This window comes from Scyliorhinus torazame, chromosome 2 (assembly GCF_047496885.1).
Source record: "Scyliorhinus torazame isolate Kashiwa2021f chromosome 2, sScyTor2.1, whole genome shotgun sequence".
NCBI classification, from domain to species: Eukaryota; Metazoa; Chordata; class Chondrichthyes; order Carcharhiniformes; family Scyliorhinidae; genus Scyliorhinus; species Scyliorhinus torazame.
The window spans coordinates 402,911,237-402,935,869 of record NC_092708.1 but is presented as its reverse complement, the minus strand read 5'-3'; the positions used below and the strand labels follow the sequence as shown (position 1 = coordinate 402,935,869).

Here is a 24,633-nt window from a genome sequence, read left to right as displayed (position 1 = left end):
CCCGAACTAGTGGGATCAGGGCCCTCCAGAAGTCCTCGATTGACTCACCAGGTAGTTGAGCATGAGTTGCGAGAGCGTGTCTGGCGAAGAGCGTGTTCATCTTCTGCTCATAACTCTCTTTGAGTCGAGTCATAGCGTCAGCGTAATTGGGCGCATCCTGGATCAGCGGGAAGACTTTGGAGCTGAGTCTGGAGTACAAGATTTGAATCTGCTGAGCCTCTGGAACAGGGGTTGGTGCCGCGTTGATATACGCTTCAAAACAAGCTCGCCAGCGCTGGAAGTCCTTTCTGGCGTCGCTTGCGTGTGGATCCAGCTGCAGGCGATCTGGTTTAATCCAGAGGTCCATCTTCTGAATCAGAGACTAATACATTGAGGCACGATCAATTTGGCTGGAGACGAAGTTGAATTCAAACTGAGGCTTTATTAGTATCTGATGTGTGGCCTCCTACAGCAGCTGACAAAATGGCTGCTAGCTGAACAAAGAACAAAGAAAATTACAGCACAGGAACAGGCCCTTCGGCCCTCCCAGCCTGCGCCGATCCAGATCCTTTATCTAAACCTGTCACCTATTTTCCAAGGATCTACTTCCCTCTGTTCCCCGCCCGTTCATATATCTGTCTAGAAGCATCTTGAATGATGCTATCGTGCCCGCCTCTACCACCTCCGCTGGCAAAGCGTTCCAGGCACCCACCACCCTCTGCGTAAAAAACTTTCCACGCACATCTCCCTTAAACTTTCCCCCTCTCACCTTGAAATCGTGACCCCTTGTAATTGACACCCCCACTCTTGGAAAAAGCTTGTTGCTATCCACCCTGTCCATACCTCTCATAATTTTGTAGACCTCAATCAGGTTCCCCCTCAATCTCTGTCTTTCCAACGAAAACAATCCTAATCTACTCAACCTTTCTTCATAGCTAGCACCCTCCATACCAGGCAACATCCTGGTGAACCTCCTCTGCACCCTCTCTAAAGCATCCACATCCTTCTGGTAATGTGGCGACCAGAACTGCATGCAGTATTCCAAATGTGGCCTAACCAAAGTCCTATACAACTGTAACATGACCTGCCGACTCTTGTACTCAATACCCCGTCCGATGAAGGCAAGCATGCTGTATGCCTTCTTGACCACTCTATCGACCTGCGTTGCCACCTTCAGGGTACAATGGACCTGAACTCCCAGATCTCTCTGTACATCAATTTTCCCCAGGACTCTTCCATTGACCGTATAGTCCGCTCTTGAATTAGGTCTTCCAAAATGCATCACCTCGCATTTGCCTGGATTGAACTCCATCTGCCATTTCTCTGCCCAACTCTCCAATCTATCTATATTTTGCTGTATTCTCTGACAGTCCTCCTCACTATCTGCAACTCCACCAATCTTAGTATCATCTGCAAACTTGCTAATCAGACCACCTATACCTTCGTCCAGTTCATTTATGTATATCACAAACAACAGTGGTCCGAGCACGGATCTCTGTGGAACACCACTAGTCACCTTTCTCCATTTTGAGACACTCCCTTCCACCACTACTCTCTGTCTCCTGTTGCCCAGCCAGTTCTTTATCCATCTAGCTAGTACACCCTGAACCCCATACGACTTCACTTGTTCCATCAACCTGCCATGGGAAACTTTATCAAACGCCTTACTGAAGTCCATGTATATGACATCTACAGCCCTTCCCTCATCAATTAACTTTGTCACTTCCTCAAAGAATTCTATTAGGTTTGTAAGACATGACCTTCCCTGCACAAAACCATGCTGCCTATCACTGATAAGTCTATTTTCTTCCAAATGTGAATAGATCCTATCCCTCAGTATCTTCTCCAACAGTTTGCCTACCACTGACGTCAAGCTCACAGGTCTATAATTCCCTGGATTATCCCTGCTACCCTTCTTAAACAAAGGGACAACATTAGCAATTCTCCAGTCCTCCGGGACCTCACCCGTGCTCAAGGATGCTGTAAAGATATCTGTTAAGGCCCCAGCTATTTCTTCCCTCGCTTCCCTCAGTAACCTGGGATAGATCCCATCCGGTCCTGGGGACTTGTCCACCTTAATGCCTTTTAGAATACCCAAAACTTCCCCCTTCCTGATGCTGACTTGACCTAGAGTATTTAAACATCCATCCCTCGCCTCAACATCCGTCATGTCCCTCTCCTTGGTGAATACCGATGCAAAGTACTCATTAAGAATCTCACCCATTTCCTCTGACTCCACGCATAAATTCCCTCTTTTGTCTTTGAGTGGGCCAATCCTTTCTCTAGTTACCCTCTTGCTCCTTATATACGAATAAAAGGCTTTGGAATTTTCCTTAATTCTGCTAGCCAAAGATATTTCATGACCCCTTTTAGCCCTCTTTATTGCGCATTTGAGATTTGTCCTACTTTCCCGATATTCCTCCAAAGCTTCATCAGATTTAAGTCGCTTAGATCTTATGTATGCTTTCTTTTTCATCTTAGCTAGTCTCACAATTCCACACGTCATCCATGGTTCCCTAATCTTGCCATTTCTATCCCTCATTTTCACAGGGACATGTCTGTCCTGCACACTAATCAACCTTTCCTTAAAAGACTCCCACATTCCAAATGTGGATTTACCCTTAAACAGCTGCTCCCAATCCACATTCCCCAGCTCCTGCCGAACTTTGTTATACTTGGCCTTTCCCCAATTTAGCACTCTTCCTTTAGGCCCACTCTCGTCTTTGTCCATGAGTATTCTAAAACTTACGGAATTGTGATCGCTATTCTCAAAGTAATCACTGACTGAAACTTCAACCACCTGTCCGGGATCATTCCCCAATACCAGGTCCAGTATGGCCCCTTCCCGAGTTGGACTATTTACATGCTGCTCTAAAAAAACTCTCCTGGATGCTCCTTACAAATTCTGCTCCATCAACGCCTCCAACATTACATGAGTCCCATTCAATGTTGGGGAACTTAAAATCTCCCATCACGACCACCCTATTGCTCCTACATTTTTCTATAATCTGTCTACATATTTGTACCTAGAACAAAGAAATGTACAGCACAGGAACAGGCCCTTCGGCCCTCCAAGCCCGTGCCGACCATGCTGCCCGACTAAACTACAATCTTCTACACTTCCTGGGTCCGTATCCTTCTATTCCCATCCTATTCATATATTTGTCAAGATGCCCCTTAAATGTCCCTATCGTCCCTGCTTCCACTACCTCCTCCGGTAGCGAGTTCCAGGCACCCACTACCCTCTGCGTAAAAAACTTGCCTCGTACATCTACTCTAAACCTTGCCCCTCTCACCTTAAACCTATGCCCCCTAGTAATTGACCCCTCTACCCTGGGGAAAAGCCTCTGACTATCCACTCTGTCTATGCCCCTCATAATTTTGTATACCTCTATCAGGTCTCCCCTCAACCTCCTTCGTTCCAGTGAGAACAAACCGAGTTTATTCAACCGCTCCTCATAGCTAATGCCCTCCATACCAGGCAACATTCTGGTAAATCTCTTCTGCACCCTCTCTAAAGCCTCCACATCCTTCTGGTAGTGTGGCGACCAGAATTGAACACTATACTCCAAGTGTGGCCTAACTAAGGTTCTATACAGCTGCAACATGACTTGCCAATTCTTATACTCAATGCCCCGGCCAATGAAGGCAAGCATGCCGTATGCCTTCTTGACTACCTTCTCCACCTGTGTTGCCCCTTTCAATGACCTGTGGACCTGTACTCCTAGATCTCTTTGACTTTCAATACTCTTGAGGGTTCTACCATTCACTGTATATTCCCTACCTGCATTAGACCTTCCAAAATGCATTACCTCACATTTGTCCGGATTAAACTCCATCTGCCATCTCTCCGCCCAAGTCTCCAGACAATCTAAATCCTGCTGTATCCTCCGACAGTCCTCATCGCTATCCGCAATTCCACCAACCTTTGTGTCGTCTGCAAACTTACTAATCAGACCAGTTACATTTTCCTCCAAATCATTTATATATACTACAAAGAGCAAAGGTCCCAGCACTGATCCCTGTGGAACACCACTGGTCACAGCCCTCCAATTAGAAAAGCATCCCTCCATTGCTACTCTCTGCCTTCTATGGCCTAGCCAGTTCTGTATCCACATTGCCAGCTCACCCCTGATCCCGTGTGACTTCACCTTTTGTACTAGTCTACCATGAGGGACCTTGTCAAGGCCTTACTGAAGTCCATATAGACAACATCTACTGCCCTACCTGCATCAATCATCTTTGTGACCTCCTCGAAAAACTCTATCAAGTTAGTGAGACACGACCTCCCCTTCACAAAACCGTGCTGCCTCTCACTAATACGTCCATTTGCTTCCAAATGGGAGTAGATCCTGTCTCGAAGAATTCTCTCCAGTAATTTCCCTACCACTGAAATAAGGCTCACCGGCCTGTAGTTCCCGGGATTATCCTTGCTACCCTTCTTAAACAGAGGAACAACATTGGCTATTCTCCAGTCCTCCGGGACATCCCCTGAAGACAGCGAGGATCCAAAGATTTCTGTCAAGGCCTCAGCAATTTCCTCTCCAGCCTCCTTCAGTATTCTGGGGTAGATCCCATCAGGCCCTGGGGACTTATCTACCTTAATATTTTTTAAGACACCCAACACCTCGTCTTCTTGGATCACAATGTGACCCAGGCTATCTACACCCCCTTCTCCAGACTCCAGACCTCTACTTCACGCTCGCTTTTGGGAGGCCTGTAGTAAAGTCCCAACAATGTTACTGCACCCTTCCTATTTCTTTGCTCTTCCCATATTGCCTCAGTGCTCGAATCCTCCATCGTGCCCTCCTTAATCACATCTGTGATATCATCTCTGACCAGTAATGCAACTCCTCCACCCCTTTTACCTCCCTCTCTATCCCTCCTGAAGCATCCCCCTGGGATATTTAGTTGCCAGTTTTGCCCTTCCCTCAACCAAGTCTCAGTAATACCAATAACATCATATTCCCAGGTACTAATCCAAGCCCTAAGTTCATCTGCCTTACCTGCTACACTTCTTGCTTTGAAACAAATGCACCTCAGACCACCTGTCCCTTTGCGTTCATCATCTCTTCCCTGTCTACTCTTCCCCTTAGTCACATTGAGTTTATTATCTAGTACCTTACTGGCTTTAGTTGCTGCCTCTTTACTGACCTCTAACTTCCTAATCTGGGGCGAGATTCTCCAACGCCCTGCCGGTTCGGAGATAGGCCGGGGGCTGGCGTGAATCCCTTCCCCGCCGGTTGTCGAAGTCTCCGGCACCGGAGATTCGGCGGGGGCGGGAATCGCGCCGCGCCGGTTGGCGGGCCCCCCCGCTGGATTCTCCGGCCTGGATGGGCCGAAGTCCCGCCGCTAAAATGCCTGTTCCGCCGGCATAAATTAAACCACCTACCTTACCAGCGGGACAAGGCGGCGCGGGCGGGCTCCGGGGTCCTGGGGGGGGCGCGGGGCGATCTGGCCCCGGGGGGTGCCCCTACGGTGGCCTGGCCCGCGATCGGGGCCCACTGATCCGCGGGCAGGCCTGTGCCGTGGGGACACTCTTTTCCTTCCGCCTTCTCCACGGTCTCCACCATGGCAGAGGCAGAAGAGACTCTCCCCACTGCGCATGCGTGGGAAGCTGTCAGCGGCCACTGACGCTCCCGCGCAGGCGCCATCCGGAGATGTCATTTCCGCACCAGCTGGCAGGGCAGCAAAGGCCTTTTCCGCCAGCTGGCGGGGCGGAAATTTGTCTGGCGCCGACCTAGCCCCTCAATGTTGGGGCTCGGCCCCCAAAGATGCGGAGCATTCCGCACCTTTGGGGCGGCACGATGCCCGTCTGATTTGCGCCGTTTTGGCGCCAGTCGGCGGACATCGCGCCGTTTCCAGAGAATTTCTCCCCTGGTTCCCATCCGCCTGCCACATTAGTTTAAAACCCCCCCAACAGTGTTAGCAAAAGCACCCCCTAGGACATTGGTTCCAGTCCTGCCCTGGTGTAGACCATCCGATTTGTAATGGTCCCACCGCCCCCAGAACCGGTTCCAATGTCCCAAAAATCTGAATCCCTCCCTCCCTCCCTCCTGCACCATCTCTCAAGCCACGTATTCATTCTGACTATTCTTGAATTTCTACTCTGACTGTCTCGTGGCACTGGTAGCAATCCTGAGATGACTACCTTTGAGGTCCTACTTTTTAACTTATCTCCTAACTCCCTAAATTCTGATTGTAGGACCTCATCCCGTTTTTTACCTATATCGTTGGTGCCTATATGCACCACGACAACTGGCTGTTCACTGTGCCCCTTCAGTATGTCCTGCAGCCGATCTGAGACATCCCTGACCCGTGCACCCGGGAGGCAACATACCATTCTGGAGTCTCATTTCCGACCACAGGAACGTCTGTCTACTCCCCTTACGATTGAATCCCCTATGACTATAGCCCTGCCAGTCTTTTTCCTGCCCTTCTCTGCAGCAGAGCCAGCCACGGTGCCATGAGCCTGGCTACTACTGCCTTCCCCTGTTGTGTCATCTCCCCCAACAGTATCCAAAACGGTACACCTGTTTTGGAGGGAGATGACCGCAGGGGACACCTGCACTGCCTTCCTGCTCTTTCTCTGCCTTTTGGTCACCCATTCCCTGTCTCCCTCACCAACCCTAACCTGCGGTGTGACCAACTCACTGAACGTGATGTCCACGACCTCCTCAGCATATTTATACCCCGCCTCCTGGGCGGAGCTAGCATGCAGGGGCCCAGGTGAACCTGTAGTGCAGGTTCTACCGGACAACCCTTAATATAGGAACACAGTGGTTTACCACACCTGGTCTGGCCTACACGTGACTCCAGACCCACAGCAATGTGGGTTGACTCATAAATGCCCTCTGAAATGGCCGAGCAAGTCACTCAGTTGGGGTAATTAGGAATGGGCAACAAATACTGGCCCAATCAGTGATGCCCACGTCCCGTGAGCGAATTTAAACAAAATGACACCGAGAGGGAGAAGGGGTGGCGAGTGAGTGTATTATTCACGTGTGACTTTGCACTCAGTATCCAAATTCACAAAATAGTTTGCATCATAGAGGGTGTGGGCGAGAAAAGTTTAACTGTTTCCATGAAAAAAAAATGTCAAGAATTTCCATCACCTTGTGATCTGCCGCCCCCCTTTGGTAGAAGCAGCGTGAGCGAGGAGAGAATTGCTGATCTTTTTGTCTGATAATGATTAGAACGCTTGTTAAAAACTTTCTGAAAAATACCACGGTGCCTCAGTAACTGTCATTGTTTCAGACCCCCGATTCCCCAGGCGAACATTCCAATATTCTTCCCCACAATCTGCTTTTGAATAATTTAAATTCTTACTCAAAATGCTGCAGAAAATTTACTCTTACGACTTGTTCATTGGCTTATGCCCGGTCCAGCGACTCTCCAAACCAGAGCTACTAAATGAGCAGAATTCTTATTAACCTCAGTGGCTGTGACTGAGCTGAAGAGTGTGGGCAACTCAGAAAAATCAATTCCTGCTCACACTTGTGGAGCTGATGTTCTTCATAAGTACACCACCCATTGCACCCTCACCCAGAAGTCAAGTCTGATTGGTCAATTTATTGCACTACCAATCAGTCTCCTGTGGTAGGGGGAGGGCGGAGACGTAAGGGGGATGGTTGGAGAGCCCAGGAACAGGGTGGGGTGGGGGGGTGGGGGGGGGGGGGGGAGTGTTCCGAAGCTTCATGGTGGAGCTGGTGTGGGTGGGTGGGGTGAGATGCCTCATGCTGGATGGGGGGAATGCCACAGGCCTCACAGTGGAGGTGAGGGGTCAGAGGCCTTACAGTGGAGGTGAGGGGTCAGAGGCCTCACAGTGGAGGTGAGGGGTCAGAGGCCTCACAGTGGAGGTGAGGGGTCAGAGGCCTCACAGTGGTGGTGAGGGGTCAGAGGCCTCACAGTGGTGGTGAGGGGTCAGAGGCCTCACAGTGGAGGTGAGGGGTCAGAGGCCTCACAGTGGAGGTGAGGGGTCAGGATCCTCTCAGTGGAGATGGGGGGGGCCGGGACCTGACGGTTTCCATCCAAGGGTGTTGAAGGAAGTAGGGGAGCACATTGTAGATGCCCGAACTATAATCTCCCAGAGTTCCCGAGATTCTGTCGTCCACCTGGATTGGAAAATTTCACATGTCACTCCACTGTTTAAGAGAGGTGAAAGGGGGAAACCTGGGAATTACAGAGCGGTTAACCTAACATCTGTGGTGGGGAAATTGCTGGAGTCTATAATCAGGGATGGGGTAACTGAACACCTCAGAAATGTTGGGCAATCAGGGTGAGCCGGCGTGGATGAGTGAAGGAAGGCCATGCTTGGCTAATCTTGCTGAATTTTTTGAAGAGATGATTATGGTAGTGGACAGGGGAATGTCTATGGATGTTATTTATATGGACTCCCAGAAGGCATTTGATAAAGTCCCACACAAGAGACTGTTAACTCAGGGAAAGCCCACAGAGTTGAGGGCAAAGTATTGACGTGGTTAGGAAACTGGTTCGGTGCAGGGGACAGTGCGGGGATAATGAGTAATTACTCTAATTGGCAGGAAGTGGCTCGTGGTATGCCACCGGGATCGGTGTTAGGGCCTCGATTATTCACATTATTCATTAATTACTTGAACGATGGTATAGAAAGTTATATATCCAAATTTGTGAATGATACAAAGTTAGGTGGCTTTGTAGACAGACCAGATAATAGCATAAAATTGCAAGGTGATATTGACAGACGAGGTGAATGGGTAAAATTGTGGCAGATTGAATTTAATGTAAGCAAGTGTGAGGTGATCTATTTCGGACCAAAAATGGATGGAGCAGAGTACTTTCTAAATGGACAGAGGTTGGGTACAGTGGGTGTCCAAAGAGACTTGGGGGCTCAGGTGCATAGATCCTGAAAATGTCAGGAACAAGTGCAGAAACTAATCAAGCAGGCGAATGGAATGCTGGCCTTAATACCGAGAGGATTGGAATATAAAGACACGGGGGTTATGCTGCAGCTTTACAAACCCCTGGTTAGACCCCACTCAGAGTCACTGCGAGCAGTTCTGGGCACCACACCTTAGGAAGGATATTTTAGCCTTGGAGGGAGAGTAACGTAGGTTTACAAGAATGATACCTGGACTGCAGGGGTTGAGTTACGAGGAGAATAAATTAGACCTGTTCCTCCACACCTTCAGGGGCTAGGCTGGCGCCAGAGTGGTTTGCGGGGTCCGGCTGGCGGGGAGGGGGCTGGCACCACGTCAACCGGCGCCGAAGGGCCTCCGCCCGCCGGCACGAGTTGGCGCAAGCGCGGGAGCGCCAGTGTCTGCTGGCGTCATTCCAGCACATGCGCAGGGGGGGGTTCATCTCCGCGTCGGCCATGGCGGAGGACCACAGCGGCCGACGTGGAAGAATAGAGTGCCCCCACGGCACAGGCCCGCCCCCGGATCGGTGGGCCACGATTGCGGGCCAGGCCACCGTGGGGGCACCTCCCCGGGGCAGATTCCCCCCACGTCCTCCGAGGACCCCGGAGGCTGCCCGCCCATCCAGGTCCAGCCGGCAAATACCTGGAGTAACACCAGCGGGACCGCCGGAAACGGGCGACCATTTAGCCCATCGCGGGCCGGAGATTTTCCGGGGGGGGGGGCCGCTGCCAATGTCCGCCGACCGGCGCAGCGCAATTCCTCCAAACCCCCGGCACCGGAGAATACGGCAGTCGGCGGGGGCGGGATTCGCGCCGCCCCCCCCCCCCAGCGATTCTCCGACCCGGCGGGGGGTGGGAGAATTCCGCCCGTGTTGTTAGGTGATTTGGACATTCTGAATTCTCCCTCTATGTACCCGAACAGGCGCCGGAGTGTGGCGACTAGGGGCTTTTCACAGTAACTTCATTGCAGTGTTGGTGTAATCCTACTTGTGACACTATTAAAGATTATTATTATTATTATTATTATTATTAAGGGATGTGGGCCAAAGGCAGGTATCGGGGGTTCAGTCACAGATCAGCCATGATCTCTTCAATGGTGGGACAAGCTTGAGGGGCTGAATGGCCTGCTCCTGTTCTGATGTCCTCACGGTGGGGGTGGGGGGGGGGGGGGGATCCGGGTCCTCCTAGTGGAACTGGGAGGGGTTCAGGGTCTTCCCAGTGGAGAGGGGGGGGGCTCAGGATCCTCCCAGTGGAGAGGGTGTGGCTCAGGGTCCTCCTAGTGGAGCTGGGAGGGGTTCAGGGTCCTCCCAGTGGAGAGGGGGGGCTCAGGATCCTCCCAGTGGAGAGGGGGGGGGGGGCTCAGTGTCCTCCTAGTGGAGCTGGGAGGGGTTCAGGGTCCTCCCAGTGGAGGTGGGGGTGGGTTCAGGGTCCTCACGGTGGAGGTGGGGGGGGGTTGAGGGTCCTCCCGGGGGTGGGTGTGGGGGGGTTCAGGGTCCTCCCGGGGGGGGGGGGGGGGGTTGGGTCAGTTTTGGGGTCCTCACGGTGGGGGTGACAGGGTGAGGCACGATCAATTTGACTTAAAGACTAATCCAAACTGAGGCTTTATTGGTATCAGATGTGTGGCCTCCCACAGCAGCTGGCAAAATGGCTGCGAGCTGGAGGACACGCATATTTATACCCCGCCTCCTGGGCGGAGCCAGCAGGCAGGGGCCACAGGCGAACCTGTAGTGCAGGTTCTACCGTACAACCTCTAATATAAGTACAAAGGTGGTTTACCACATTCATCCCCTGTTAAAAATGAGTCTGGCGGGGCTGGTGGATAACTATATCCAATCATGATTTTAATATTTACAGAGCAACACAAATGTCTCTTGGCGTCCGGTGGGCCGGTCAGGGGTTCAGCCGGTCCGGGGCCTTGATGGTTCTTTGAGAGCGACGGAGTGGTGACGGCGATGTTGGTGCTGACCTGGTCGCTGGTGACTCCGGGAGAGTGCCGAAATCCTCTTCATCGACGGGCGTGGGCATGGGGAGGATGGACGGTCCTGGGGGGTGGTGCTGCGAGCGACAGGGAGGGAGGGGCCGGGGGCGACGGGGGTGGTGTGGGGGTGGAACGTGCTGGTACCAGGTCCCTGAGGGAGACGGTATCCTGGCGGCCGTCGGGGAACGCCACATCGGCGTACTGGGGGTTTGAAAATGAAAATCGCTTATTGTCACAAGTAGGCTTCAAATGAAGTTACTGTGAAAAGCCCCTAGTCGCCACATTCCGGCGCCTGTTCGGGGAGGCTGGCACGGGAATTGAACCGTGCTGCTGGCCTGCCTTGGTCTGCTTTCAACCAGCGATTTAGCCCTGTGCTAAACCAGCCTTGACTGGAGCAAGTGCACCCTTTCCACCAACGGATCCGCCTTGTGGAGCCGCACATGTTTACGGAGAAGCACGGTTCCCGGAGCTGTGAGCCAAGTCGGGAGTGACACCCCGGATGTGGACTTCCTGGGGAAGGCAAAAAGACGTTCATGCGGTGTACTGTCAGTGGCAGTGCAGAGTAATGCGCGAATGGAATGTAGTGCATCAGGGAGGACCTCTTGCCAGCGGGAGGCCGGGAGATTTCTGGACCGTAGGGCCAGCTGGACGGCCCTCCATACCGTCCCATTCTCCCTTTCTACCTGTCCGTTTCCCCGGGGGTTGTAGCTCGTCGTTCTGCTGGAGGCGATACCCCTGCTGAGCAGGAACTGACGTAGCTCATCACTCATGAATGAGGATCCCCTGTCACTGTGGATGTAGGCGGGGAAACTGGACAGAGTGAAGATAGAATTGAGGGCTTTAATGACGGTGGCGAAGGGGAACCGGGAGTATTCATCGATCACACTGAGGAAATATGTGTGACGATCGGTGGAGGGGAGGGGGCCTTTGAAGTCCATGCTGAGGCGTTCAAAGGGGCGGGAGTACCGTTGAGAAGACCCGGTACTGTGCAATCTGGTTAACCATGTCAGATATATGTGGGAGGGGGTACACGTCGAGCTGTGTGTACCGATTGATAGTCTGGCTGTAGTCCACGAGCATTCGGTGTTTCTCCCCAGATTTAACCACTACCACTTGAGCTCTCCAGGGGCTGTTGCTGGCCTCGATGATGCCTTCCCAAAGCAGCCGCTGGACCTCGGATCTGATGAAGGTCTTGTCCTGGGTGCTATTCCATCTGCTCCTGGTAGCGACAGGTTTGCAATCTGGAGTTAGATTAGCAAAGAGGGAAAGTGGGTCGACCTTTAGGATCGCGAGACCGCACACAGTGAGGGGTGGTAAGGGTCCGCCGAATTTCAGGGTTAGGCTCTGGAGGTTGCACTAGAAGTCCAGGCCGAGGATAAGTGCAGCGCAGAGGTTAGGGAGGACGTAGAGGCGGAAGCCGTGGAAATCTACGCCTTGGACTGTGAGCGTGACCGTGCAGTACCCCCGGATCGCTACGCAATGGGATCCGGAGGCCAGGGAGATTTTTTGATTGGCGGGGTGTATCGTGAGGGAGCAGCGCCTTACCGTATCTGGGTGTATAAAGATCTCGATGCTCCTCGGAGCCCAGCAGGCAAGAGGTCACATGGCCGTCGATTTTCACGCTGGTGGATACGTTGGTCAGGTTATGCGGGCGAGACTGGTCGAGTGACATGGGGGCGAGCCTTGGTTGGTTGTCGGGTAATGGGGCAGCCGTTGAGTTCAGATCTTGGAACGCTGGTGGTGTCCATGTGCTGAGGGGTGCACAAGATGACGGCGCCCGGAGATCTTGGGGGTTACAAATGGCAGCGTCCATGGAACGCACGTTGCAGGCGTGGAGCAAGATGGCGGCACCCATGAAACACACGTGTTGCGCGGAGGGGAAGATGGCGGTGCCCACTGATCGCACATGGTCTGGGGGGAGGAGAAGATGGCGGCGCCCATTGTCCGTGACTGGGGGGGGGGGGGGGGGGCGATCACGGCCAGTGAACGGGCCTGGCACACCGCGGCGAAGTGGCCCTTCTTCCCGCAGGCTTTGCAAAGGGCAGCGCGGGCCGGGCAGCGTTGGCGGGGGTGCTTTTGCTGGCTGCAAAAGTAGCATCGGGGCCCCCCGGGGTTTGCTGGCTGGCGTGTAGCGCAGGCGTATTGGGTGGACAGTGCCCCCGCTGGGGCGGCTGCCTGTGAGGTCCATGAAGCGTAGGAATGGTGGGCCGCATGGCTGGGGCGTAGGACTGGACGTTGCACAGGGTGACCGTCATGGAGAGCGCTAGCGTTTTAGTCTCTGCGAGGTCGCGCGTGGCCCCTTCTAAGAGCCGCTGCCGTATGATGTCTGACCCAATTCCGGTCACAAAGGCGTCCCTCATAAGGAGGTCTGAGTGTTCCTTAGCTGCAACGTCCTGGCAGTCCCAGTCCCGGACTAGTGGGATTAGGGCCCTCCAGAAGTCTTTGATGGACTCACCCGGTAGTTGAGAACAAGTTGCGAGCGCGTGCCGGGCGAAGAGCGTGTTTGTCTTTTGCTCGTAATTGTCCTCGAGTCGAGTCATGGCTTCGGCGTAGTTTGGCGCATCCTGGATCAACGGGAAGACTTTGGAGCTGAGCCTGGAGTATAAGATCTGGATCTTCTGAGTCTCTGGAACAGGGGTCGGCGCCGCGTTGATATACGCTTCAAAACAAGCTCGCCAGCGCTGGAAGTCCTTTCTGGCGTCGCTTGCGTGTGGATCCAGCTGCAGGCGATCTGGTTTAATCTGGAGGTCCATCCTTCGAAACTGACACCAATAAATTGAGGCACGATCAATTTGACTTTAAGACGAAAGTTGAATCCAAACTGAGGCTTTATTAGTATCAGATGCGTGGCCTCCCACAGCAGCTGGCAAAATGGCTGCGAGCTGGAGGCCACGCATATTTATACCCCGCCTCCTGGGCGGAGCCAGCAGGCAGGGGCCACAGGCGAACTTGTAGTGCAGGTTCTACCGTACAACCTCTAATATAAGTATGATGTGGAGATGCCGGCGTTGGACTGGGGTGAGCACAGTACAAAGTCTTACAACACCAGGTTAAAGTCCAACAGGTTTGTTTCGATGTCACTAGCTTTCGGAGCGCTGAGGCCTCGGGTTGGTCCTAGATCCAGGTTATCGGTGTAAAGGTCGTCACCTCCTGTGTCCACCATGTTTTGACTTCAATGAAGCTCCCGATCCGTGGGAGACCTGACACATCAGAGTTCATTCAAAAATCTGAATGACAATCAGCACCTTGGCCTCATTATTACAGTAACGTTGTGAACTGGGTCGCTGTCTGGAGGGGGGGTTCGGATTGCGATTGTTCAGACTTTACCCCCTGCCTATTTAAAACTCCCCCAATGTTTGACCAAAGCAATGTTTAAACTTCCAGAAATGTTGCCAATGTTTCTATCTTTTTCTTTGCAGGAAAGTGAACAGTTGGAAAAAGCAAACGCAGTGTTACGGAAGGAGATTAAACAGCTGAGTGAGGAGCTGAAATATTTCAGCTCTGTCCTGAAAAGCCACGACAGTATTTGTTCTATGATGACTGCCCCAAACGAGGAGATGGTTTATCCGACTCATTCCTTCCACCAGACACACACCAACACTCCACCACGGCTCCATCTGTGAGAAAGCGTCAGATTGGAGGAAAGTTTGAAATTTGGTCTGAAAAGGGCGGAGTGTGATAATCACAAACTGGCCCTGAGCAGGGTGCGAACTCCCAGTGCTCCCTATAGGAGCAGACACACTTGCTGGTAGCTCTCTGGCCTTTAGCGTTGCACCGGTCACACACAGGGCTCACGCTGCAGGCTTCCCCGAATTGCTAAACTTCATCTGACAGAGCTCAACCCACAATGACACCTTTATTATAAAGTACTAACGTCTTCTTAAAGATGGAACTCCCAAATAACACCAGACACACTCGTCAATAGAACATCAAATCCAGAATGCGTTTTAATTTTTCAATGGATCAAACCAGCGGAAATTCATCAAGAACTTTGACAGGAGACCAACATTTCAGTGATACATAGACTGTGCCCAAAGAGCAAGAGCAACTCTGGCCCTGGTTACTGTGGTAACGAGTCAGTCTCACAGACCTCGCCCAGAGCAACTGCTCACAAGAACAGAAACTATCAAACTCTCCAATCAAGGACATGTGACTGATGTGGGGAGGTCACAGTGCGTCTTTCACACGGACGATGGGACTAACTCAGAGCAAAGTAACAGAGACCATTGCAAACTGCAGCATACTGCAAAGCACTCCGTAATCATAACTGCCCTGGCTCACTGCAAATGCTCAGGAATCTCATGCTGAATGTTTAATTACTAATGAATGCACAGTTTACATTAATTATTGGTCTGTAATTCCTCAATTGTGAACATTTCTATTTATGGACATGGTTAATAACAAGAGATAATTAGAGACCAGGCTGGCTGCTGGGGTGGGGACAGGCGGAGTGGGCTGAAGATTTGGGTGTGTTTGGAGATGATGGGGGGGGGGGGGGGTGAGGATTTGGGAGGATGGGGGTTGCATCTCATCATTAGAGGCTGTTTAGCACAGGGCTAAATAGCTGGCTTCGAAAGCAGACAAAGGCAAGAGAGCAGCACGGTTCAATTCCCGTACCAGCCTCCCCGAACAGGTGCCGGAATGTGGCGACTAGGGGCTTTTCATAGTAAATTCATTTGAAGCCTACTCGTGACAATAAGCGATTTTCATTTCATTTCATTTTCATTTCTGATTTCATCGCCACCATTTTACAGACCTGGGGCGAGATTCTCCGACCCCCCCGCCGGGTTGGAGAATCGCCGGGGGCTGGCGTGAATCCCGCCCCCGCCGGTTGCCGAATTCTCCACCACCGGATATTCGGTGGGGCGGGAATCGCGCCGCGCCGGTTGGCGGGACCCCACCCCGCGATTCTCCGGCCCGGATGGGCCGAAGTCCCGCCGCTAAAATGCCTGTCCCACTGGCGTAGATTAAACCACCTACCTTACCGGCGGGACAAGGCGGCGCGGGCGGGCTCCGGGGTCCTGGGGGGGGCGCGGGGCGTTCTGGCCCCGGGGGGTGCCCCTACGGTGGCCTGGCCCGCGATCGGGGCCCACCGATCCGCAGGCGGGCCTGTGCCATGGGGGCACTCTTTCCCTTCCGCCTTCGCCACGGTCTCCACCATGGCGGAGGCGGAGGAGACTCCCTCCACAGCGCATGCGCGGGAATGCCGTCAGCGGCCGCTGACGCTCCTGCGCATGCGCCGCCCGGGGATGTCATTTCCGCGCCAGCTGGCGGGGCACCAAAGGCCTTTTCCGCCAGCTGGCGGGGCGGAAATTCGTCCGGCGTGGGCCTGGCCCCTTAAGGTTGGGGCTCGGCCCCCAATGATGCGGACCTTTGGGGCGGCGCGATGCCCGACTGATTTGCGCCATTTTGGGCGCCAGTCGGCAGACATCGCGCCGTTTCCAGAGAATTTCGCCCCTGAATTCAGTTGTGACTCACAGCTTGGTAACCTTTCATTATTCAAACTAGGAACCTGACTCCCCACCAGAGAAACGGGCACTGAGATTAGTGACAGGATTAGAGACAGACCACCCAGGCTCTGCTCCTGGTTTAGACAAGGGGGGTCTAGGCCTCACAAGCCTTTACCCCTAGGCCTCCCTTGGCCCAGGGCTTTCCTGAGCCCACTCCCCCAGCCCATACTCCCCTTGACAGGAATTATTCCTGTGGGTTCCTGGAAACATCTGACTTCTCTGTCAGGAATATTGCCGCCTTCCCTCTGGGGTGACATCATTCCCATTGCTTTTTGGATGATTGTCGATGTTGGAGAATTTAAAGATTTAAATCTCCCAGGCCTCATACTCATTGTTGTCCCTGCACCCCACCCCCCCTCTCCCCACCACCAACCCAAACCCTCGCAGTGAAATTAGGGCTGTAATCTTTCATTGAGAGAGTGGGTCCTCCATGATGCTGGCTGGCGACTCCGCAGCCCGCTCCACCCTGTCCATTGTTGATGCAAAGGTCCCACAGTCGCTCCAGGTGTTGCTGTGAAGTATTCACAATAAACGTTGCCAGTTTTCCCACCTTAGACCCTCCTCATGTTTTAACCGATACTCACACGGACACGGATAACAATCAAGGGAAGGACTCTGTCAATGACTCCCTCCCTGACCCTTTTGGTAAAATGAGGGATCAGGCTGCTCCTACCTGAGACCAGTAAAGTCAGCCAGACTGAGGCTGAATCTTTGGGGAGAGAGAGCTCTGTCAGATTTGGAGCTGGATGCTTCGTTTCTCAACACAGGAACGGCGATTTGCCAGCAGGCACAGAATCCAGATCGCCACCCTCCGGTGCCGTGCTGGTGAGGGGATCGGGGATCGCGTCCCGCAGCAGCGGCAGGATGCAGGTGGGTCATTAAGATCTATTTACAACCTATTAACAGGTTGAGCACCATATTCTCCGGGCTCCGTGAATCTTCGGTCCTCCGGACAAGGAATCACATGGGCGGGAATTGGTGCAGATATTTATAAAGGTGGACCTCACGGTGGACCAAGGGGGTAAGGGAATTGCCCGAAGGTCCATCAAAGGGCCACCCTCTCCCCACAATGCAAATCCTGCCCACCACCCAATCACCAGACCCTCCCTCCCCCCACCAGAGACTCACCAATTACAGAGACCATGCCCATAATACAGAGAACCCCACCAGAGACCCCCATAAGAAAGACCCCTGCCTGGAAGCTAGAGAGCAGTGCAAAAACTCACTTTTAACACTCTCCTGGGCAATATACCCGCTTTAGCATTCACCTGGACAATGCACCTGCTTTAACACTCACCTGGGCAATGCACCTGCTTTAACACTCACCTGGGCAATGCACCTGCTTTAACACTCACCTGTGCAATACACCTGCTTCAACACTCACCTGGGCAATACACCTGCTTTAACACTCACCTGGACAATGCACCTGCTTTAACATTCACCTGGGCAATGCACCTGCTCAACACTCACCTGGGCAATACACCTGCTTTAACACTCACCTGGTCAATATACCCGCTTTAACATTCACCTGGGCAATATACCTGCTTTAACATTCACCTGGGCAATGCACCTGCTTCAACACTCACCTGGGCAATACACCTGCTTTAACACTCACCTGGACAATGCACCTGCTTTAACGTTCACCTGGGCAATGCACCTGCTTCAACACTCACCTGGGCAATACACCTGCTTTAACACTCACCTGGACAATGCACCTGCTTTAACATTCACCTGGGCAATACACCTGCTTTAACACTCACCTGGGCAATACACCTGCTTTAACACTCACCTGGACAATGCACCTGCTTTAACATTCACCTGGGCAATGCACCTGCTTCAACACTCACCTGGGCAATACACCTGCTTTAACACTCACCTGGTCAATATACCCGCTTTAACACTCACCTGGGCAATATACCTGCTTTAACATTCACCTGGGCAATGCACCTGCTTCAACACTCACCTGGGCAATACACCTGCTTTAACACTCACCTGGACAATGCACCTGCTTTAACATTCACCTGGGCAATGCACCTGCTTCAACACTCACCTGGGCAATACACCTGCTTTAACACTCACCTGGACAATGCACCTGCTTTAACATTCACCTGGGCAATACACCTGCTTTAACACTCACCTGGGCAATACACCTGCTTTAACACTCACCTGGGCAATACACCTGCTTTAACACTCACCTGGACAATACACCTGCTTTAACACTTACCTGGGCAATATACCCACTTTAACACTCATCTGGGCAATACACTTGCTTTAACACTCACCTGGGCTGTACACCTGCTTTAACACTCACCTGTGCAATACACCTGCTTTAACACTCACCTGGGCAATACACCTGCTTTAACACTCACCTGGGCAATGCACCTGCTTTAACATTCACCTGGGCAATACACTTGCTTTAACACTCACCTGGGCAGTACACCTGCTTTAATACTCACCTGGGCAATATACCCACTTTAACACTCACCTGGGCAATACACTTGCTTTAACACTCACCTGGGCAGTACACCTGCTTTAACACTCACCTGGGCAATATACCCACTTTAACACTCACCTGGGCAATACACCTGCTTTAACACTCACCTGGGCAATATACCCGCTTTAACACTCACCTGTGCAATGCACCCGCTTTAACACTCACCTGTGCAATGCACCTGCTTTAACGCTCACCTGAGCAATACACCTGCTTTAATGCTCACCTGGGCAATACACCTGCTTTAATACTCACCTGGTCAATACACCTGCTTTAACACTCACCTGGGCAATATACCCGCTTTAACACACCTGTGCAATACACCTGCTTTAACACTCACCTGGGCAATACACCTGCTTTAACACTCACCTGGGCAATATACCCGCTTTAATACTTACCTGTGCAATACACCTGCTTTAACACTCACCTGTGCAAAATACCCGCTTTAACACTCACCTGGGCAATACACCTGCTTTAACCCTGACCTGGACAATACACCTGCTTTAACACTCACCTGGGCAATATACCCGCTTTAATACTTACCTGTGCAATACACCTGCTTTAACACTCACCTGGGCAATATACCCGCTTTAACACTCACCTGGGCAATACACCTGCTTTAACCCTGACCTGGACAATACACCTGCTTTAACACACCTGGGCAATACACCTGCTTTAACACTCACCTGGGCAATATACCCGCTTTAACACTCACCTGAGCAGTACACCTGCTTTAACACTCACCTTGCCAATGCACCTGCTTTTAACACTCACCTGGGCAATGCATCTGCTGGCTCAGACCCAGGAAGCAGCACCTGGCAATTTCTGGAAAGAGAAAACCAGTCAGCTGGGTTTAAATCCCTCCGGTCTTTGATATGAAAGCCTGTCATTCATTTCGAGTGAAATTGATTTTACTAGGCTGTGATTGGCAGCCTTCTTACACACGCTGCTGTCTGCATTGTTCTGTTCATCACCGTCACCTTCAGTGACTTTCAAGGTCCAGCTGTGAAACTAACCAGATAAGTGCGTTAACTGCTCTCACTTCCTCTTTGTCTCTACAAAAAGCACTTAGCTGACTTTGATATGGTCCAGGAGCTGCCAATCACAGCTAGATGTTTAAAAACATTGTGGTTAGTTTCACAGCTGTGTACTTGGAAGCCCACAGCTATGGGGTATTTCTTATGGGGACTGCCAAGCAGGGGTCTCTCTTTTGGGGGGTCTCTGGTAGAGGTCTTTCTTATGGGGGATCTCTGTAATTTGGGGGTGCCTGGTGGGGGTCTCTCACATGGGGGTATCCGGTGGGGCATTGGTGGGGGGGGTCACCCTTGTACTGTAGGGGGAATGACCCAGAAAAAGAAATGGGGGGTCTGAACTGCATTGCAGGGGGGGGGGGGCGTCTATTTGGCTGTCCGCTCATAATGGTGGGATTCAAGAGGGAATCCCTCACAATCCTTTCCCTGAATAAATCTTCATGACGTTGGATAGTGAATCTTCCGGATTTGTGCTCCCAATGTGAGACCAAGTCAGTGGTGATTCATCTCTGACGGGAGCATATTGGGTGAATTCCCATACTGCAGCGCACTCCCATCTGCGGGGTTCCCAGTGACGTGGTGTGGCTCCGATGGGAAATCCCATTGGCCAACGGCGGGAATGGGGAATCCTGATGCTGGCGATGGGGAGGGTGAGGATTCATCCCGAGGGCAGGATTCTCCGGTCGCCAGAATAGCGCTCAGCGATCGGCCGGAGAATCACCGATTCCCATCAAATGGGGGGGCGGTGCCGGTTTTGCGAAGCCCCGCCCCCGCCATACCACCCACCATATCGATGGCCTCAGGACATTGCCTGATGCCGAGTTCCCGATGGCGCGGGGCACGTGTGGTCTCATCCGTCAGGAACTCGGCTGCGGATTCTCAATCCAGCACCACCACAATCGGGGGGGGGGGGGGGGGGGGCGGGGGGTTTGCAATCCGTGAGCAGGAGGGACTTTGTCAAGGGCTGGGGGCACTGCGGGGGGCAGCACACGGTGCGGCCGCTGCAGGCCAACGCCGCGAGCATGCGCGGCCACGGACCCGGCAATCCTCCGGCCGTATCGGCAGCTCGGGCCGGGTGCTCTACACTGCCGGCATGCTCGCCCCCAGCCACACAGAGGATCGGTGGCCGGCATGCTCGCCCCGGGCCACACAGAGGATCGGTGGCCGGCATGCTCGCCCCCAGCCACACAGAGGATCGGTGGCCGGCATGCTCGCCCCCAGCCACACAGAGGATCGGTGGTCGGCATGCTCGCCCCCAGCCACACAGAGGATCGGTGGCCGGCATGCTCGCCCCCAGCCACACAGAGGATCGGTGGCCGGCATGCTCGCCCGCAGCCACACAGAGGATCGGTGGTCGGCATGCTCGCCCCGGGCCACACAGAGGATCGGTGGTCGGCATGCTCGCCCCCAGCCACACAGAGGATCGGTGGTCGGCATGCTCGCCCCGGGCCACACAGAGGATCGGTGGTCGGCATGCTCGCCCCGGGCCACACAGAGGATCGGTGGTCGGCATGCTCGCCCCGGGCCACACAGAGGATCGGTGGTCGGCATGCTCGCCCGCAGCCACACAGAGGATTGGTGGCCGGCATGCTCGCCCCGGGCCACACAGAGGATCGGTGGCCGGCATGCTCGCCCCCAGCCACACAGAGGATCGGTGGCCGGCATGCTCGCCCCGGGCCACACAGAGGATCGGTGGTCGGCATGCTCGCCCCGGGCCACACAGAGGATCGGTGGTCGGCATGCTCGCCCCCGGAGGATGCCCATTTTACGCTGATCCCAGACCGGCGTCAGGACATAGCCTCAAAATCGGAGACTCGAGTTTCCCAAATGGAGAATTCTGGTGCTGTTGTTCAGAACCTGAGGCTGTGCAGGATGTAACCATGGTTACTGTGTCAACATCCACTGTCAAGATACAGCATTGGTGGCGTTAATGTGCATAAACTGGCCCCTCAGACCAGGATTTGTGTCACTTGGTGGGTTTTACAGCCGTCCTCAACTCTGACCCTGAACTCTGATCCTGAACTCTGACCCTCAACTCTGACCCTCAACTCTGACCCTCAACTCTGACCCTCAACTCTGACCCTGAACTCTGACCCTCAACACTGACCCTCAACTCTCACCAGCAATTCTGTCATGAACGGGGACCAGGAAGTGAGATTCCAGCCACACTGCTTTAAACAGAGAGCGACTCGGAGAAATTATCCAAATATTATCGGAGGTATCAGAGTGAAGTATGAATTCTGGGCAATGTGAGGGTCGGAGCCACACGGGGCGCAGTCTACCCAGGACTGGACCCTACGCTCAATCCCATTGGCCCCACGCTGTGAGTAATCAGGGGGATGTTGGGCTGAGTGAGAATCAGAACAAGGTGAATACTGACACCGTACTCAGCACCTTTTGTAATCTGAATACTTTGCGAGATCTTTACAGAGAATGAAATCGAGAGTGAGAGGGAGAACTCGCCACGAGAAGCTGTTACGTAGAAAGCATTTGCTCATTTGTGAGTTTAAAACGAGTCCTCGCCTCAGAGATGTCCATGGGACGCTCACTCGAGAAGCAAATGGATTAAACCCCATTTCCATACAATTAACGGGAGCCACCCCATATCCAGCGGCCTCCCCAGCGAGTGGTCACGCTGGTGACGATTAGTACTCCTTTTGGGAAACGTCAACCTGGCGAAGGGCTTGTGCGGGGAGCCGAGGAGGGGAGTAGCCATCTGTGCTCACAGGCAAACAGGCCGGGGGCGATGCATTGCCGACCCAGTGCTCGGCGGGCGGTGGGGTTCTGTCCACAGAGGGGGGGCCGCCATGGGAGGGTGGGAGGTTCTTTGGGGGCAATCACTCACGGCACCACCATGCCAACCCCTGGATCCCAACCCCATACCTGGAGCAACCCTTGTCCCTGCCCGTCTGCCCCACTGATCACCCATAACCCCCACCGACTGCCGAGAGCCCTGGATGTGCGGCTGAAGGCTATCACTGATAGGGAATTGGCAAGCATGGTTAAGTGAGCGCTTGACACAACCCAAGCGGGTTCCCCATGGGTGGGTGGGCCATGTAACATGTGGGAGGCATTGCCGAGTGTCCCAATCAGACCCTGATGCCTGGACACTGCGGGAGGCGACACACGCAGCAACCAACATCTGAACACCCAGGCGATGGGACACAGCTCCCGGGAAACGGCCACGGCCGGAGGGTGGGTGGGTGCCACGGGGAGGAGGGGGAGTGGTCTGGAGAGACAGGCAAAGGGTCTGGGGGTCAGCCGCATTGCAGGAGAAAGTGACAGATAGGGAATATTTGTGTCAAGACTTGTTTGATGTGCTGGACAATACTCCATTCCTGATACTGCTGCCCCTCAAACCCCCAGCCCCCAACCCCACCCCCTCCCCCCTCCCCCGGTGCCCTCAGTGATCCTCAAAGTGCTTGGCCCTCCGAGCTCTCCCGCTACATCTAAGTGTTTCCCCAGGATGCACATCTGAGGGGGGGGCAGCCAGCTGCTTACCTCATCCCGTGTCCTTCAATGCCCTTGGAGGGCGTCCACTGGGGGCTCTGGGGTCGGAGGGCCCGGCTCACTTGTCAGCGGCACAAGTACAGCGGGGCCACCCTGTCCCGTGTGCTGACCCCGAGACACGGCCTCATCAGAGGGGTGGAACGTGGGGAGCTTGTGCCACCATTGACGCTCCATGAGATGGGTCCGGGTTGGCACTCAGTGCCCCCTCCCCCCACCCGGTGACCAGAGGGCCCTGGGGTTCACCTTGGGATGGAGGGGCAGCTGGTTCGAGCCCTGGCTGCCCCTTCAGGTTAATTAATAGAAAGCAATGAGTGGGGATTAATGGGTGTTTCTCTGGTTGGCAATCAGTAGCTAGTGGTGTCCCTCAGGGATCAGTGTTGGGCCCACAACTGTTCACAATTTACATAGATGATTTGGAGTTGGGGACCAAGGGCAATGTGTCCAAGTTTGCAGACGACACTAAGATGAGTGGTAAAGCAAAAAGTGCAGAGGATACTGGAAGTCTGCAGAGGGATTTGGACAGGCTAAGTGAATGGACTAGGGTCTGGCAGATGGAATACAATGTTGACAAATGTGAGGTTATCCATTTTGGTAGGAATAACAGCAAAAGGGATTATTATTTAAATGATAAAATATTAAAACATGCTGCTGTGCAGAGAGACCTGGGTGTGCTAGTGCACGAGTCTGTCTCGCCTGGGGGGGTTCCTGCCTCCACCTGATGTACATCAGCAGCAGTGTGGTGCTCACCAGATTGTGGCCCAGAAGCTTGACCACCAACATTTCCCACCGAGGTGAGAGTATCTGCGCTGGGGGAGGGTGGGGTGACAGCTGTGCCGCGACTATTACGGTGACGTCCCCGGGGATCTCCTCTGAGGTGGTTTCCTCGGAGCCAGGAGGGGGGACCACCTGGGATTGGCCGGCACCGTCGTCTGGTCAGTGGGAATAGACATGTGGTCAGTGGGAGGGATGGGTCAGTCAGTAAAGCAGTAACAACTCATGTTGGACAGGTCCTCTGGGTGAGGCCTCGTGGTTCCTCACCTCTCCGGCATCTGTCTGCCTCCGCGTTGGTGACTGCCCTGCCCTTGGCCACCTCAGTCACCTCCAGGGCCTGCTCCTCGAAGGAGGGGAGGATTCTCAAATCCGACACCCCACCACCAGCCTGGGCCCTCTCCCACCGATTTTGGGAAAGCTTTTCCTGAGGGGACACGGAGAGGACATCGTTCGCCACACACGTGGTT

At 53.5% G+C, this 24,633-nt stretch overlaps 1 protein-coding gene across 1 annotated transcript in view; it reads left to right on the top strand.

The window, feature by feature from the left end:
• batf (basic leucine zipper transcription factor, ATF-like) overlaps window positions 1-15,197 on the top strand; it is a 69,272-nt gene extending 54,075 nt beyond the window's left edge. The window contains exon 3 of the mRNA XM_072494585.1: window positions 14,273-15,197. Within this exon, the coding sequence (XP_072350686.1) occupies window positions 14,273-14,476 (204 nt within the window). The 3' untranslated portion in view covers window positions 14,477-15,197. The remainder of the gene's footprint in view (window positions 1-14,272) is intronic.
• Window positions 15,198-24,633: the final 9,436 nt, after the last annotated feature.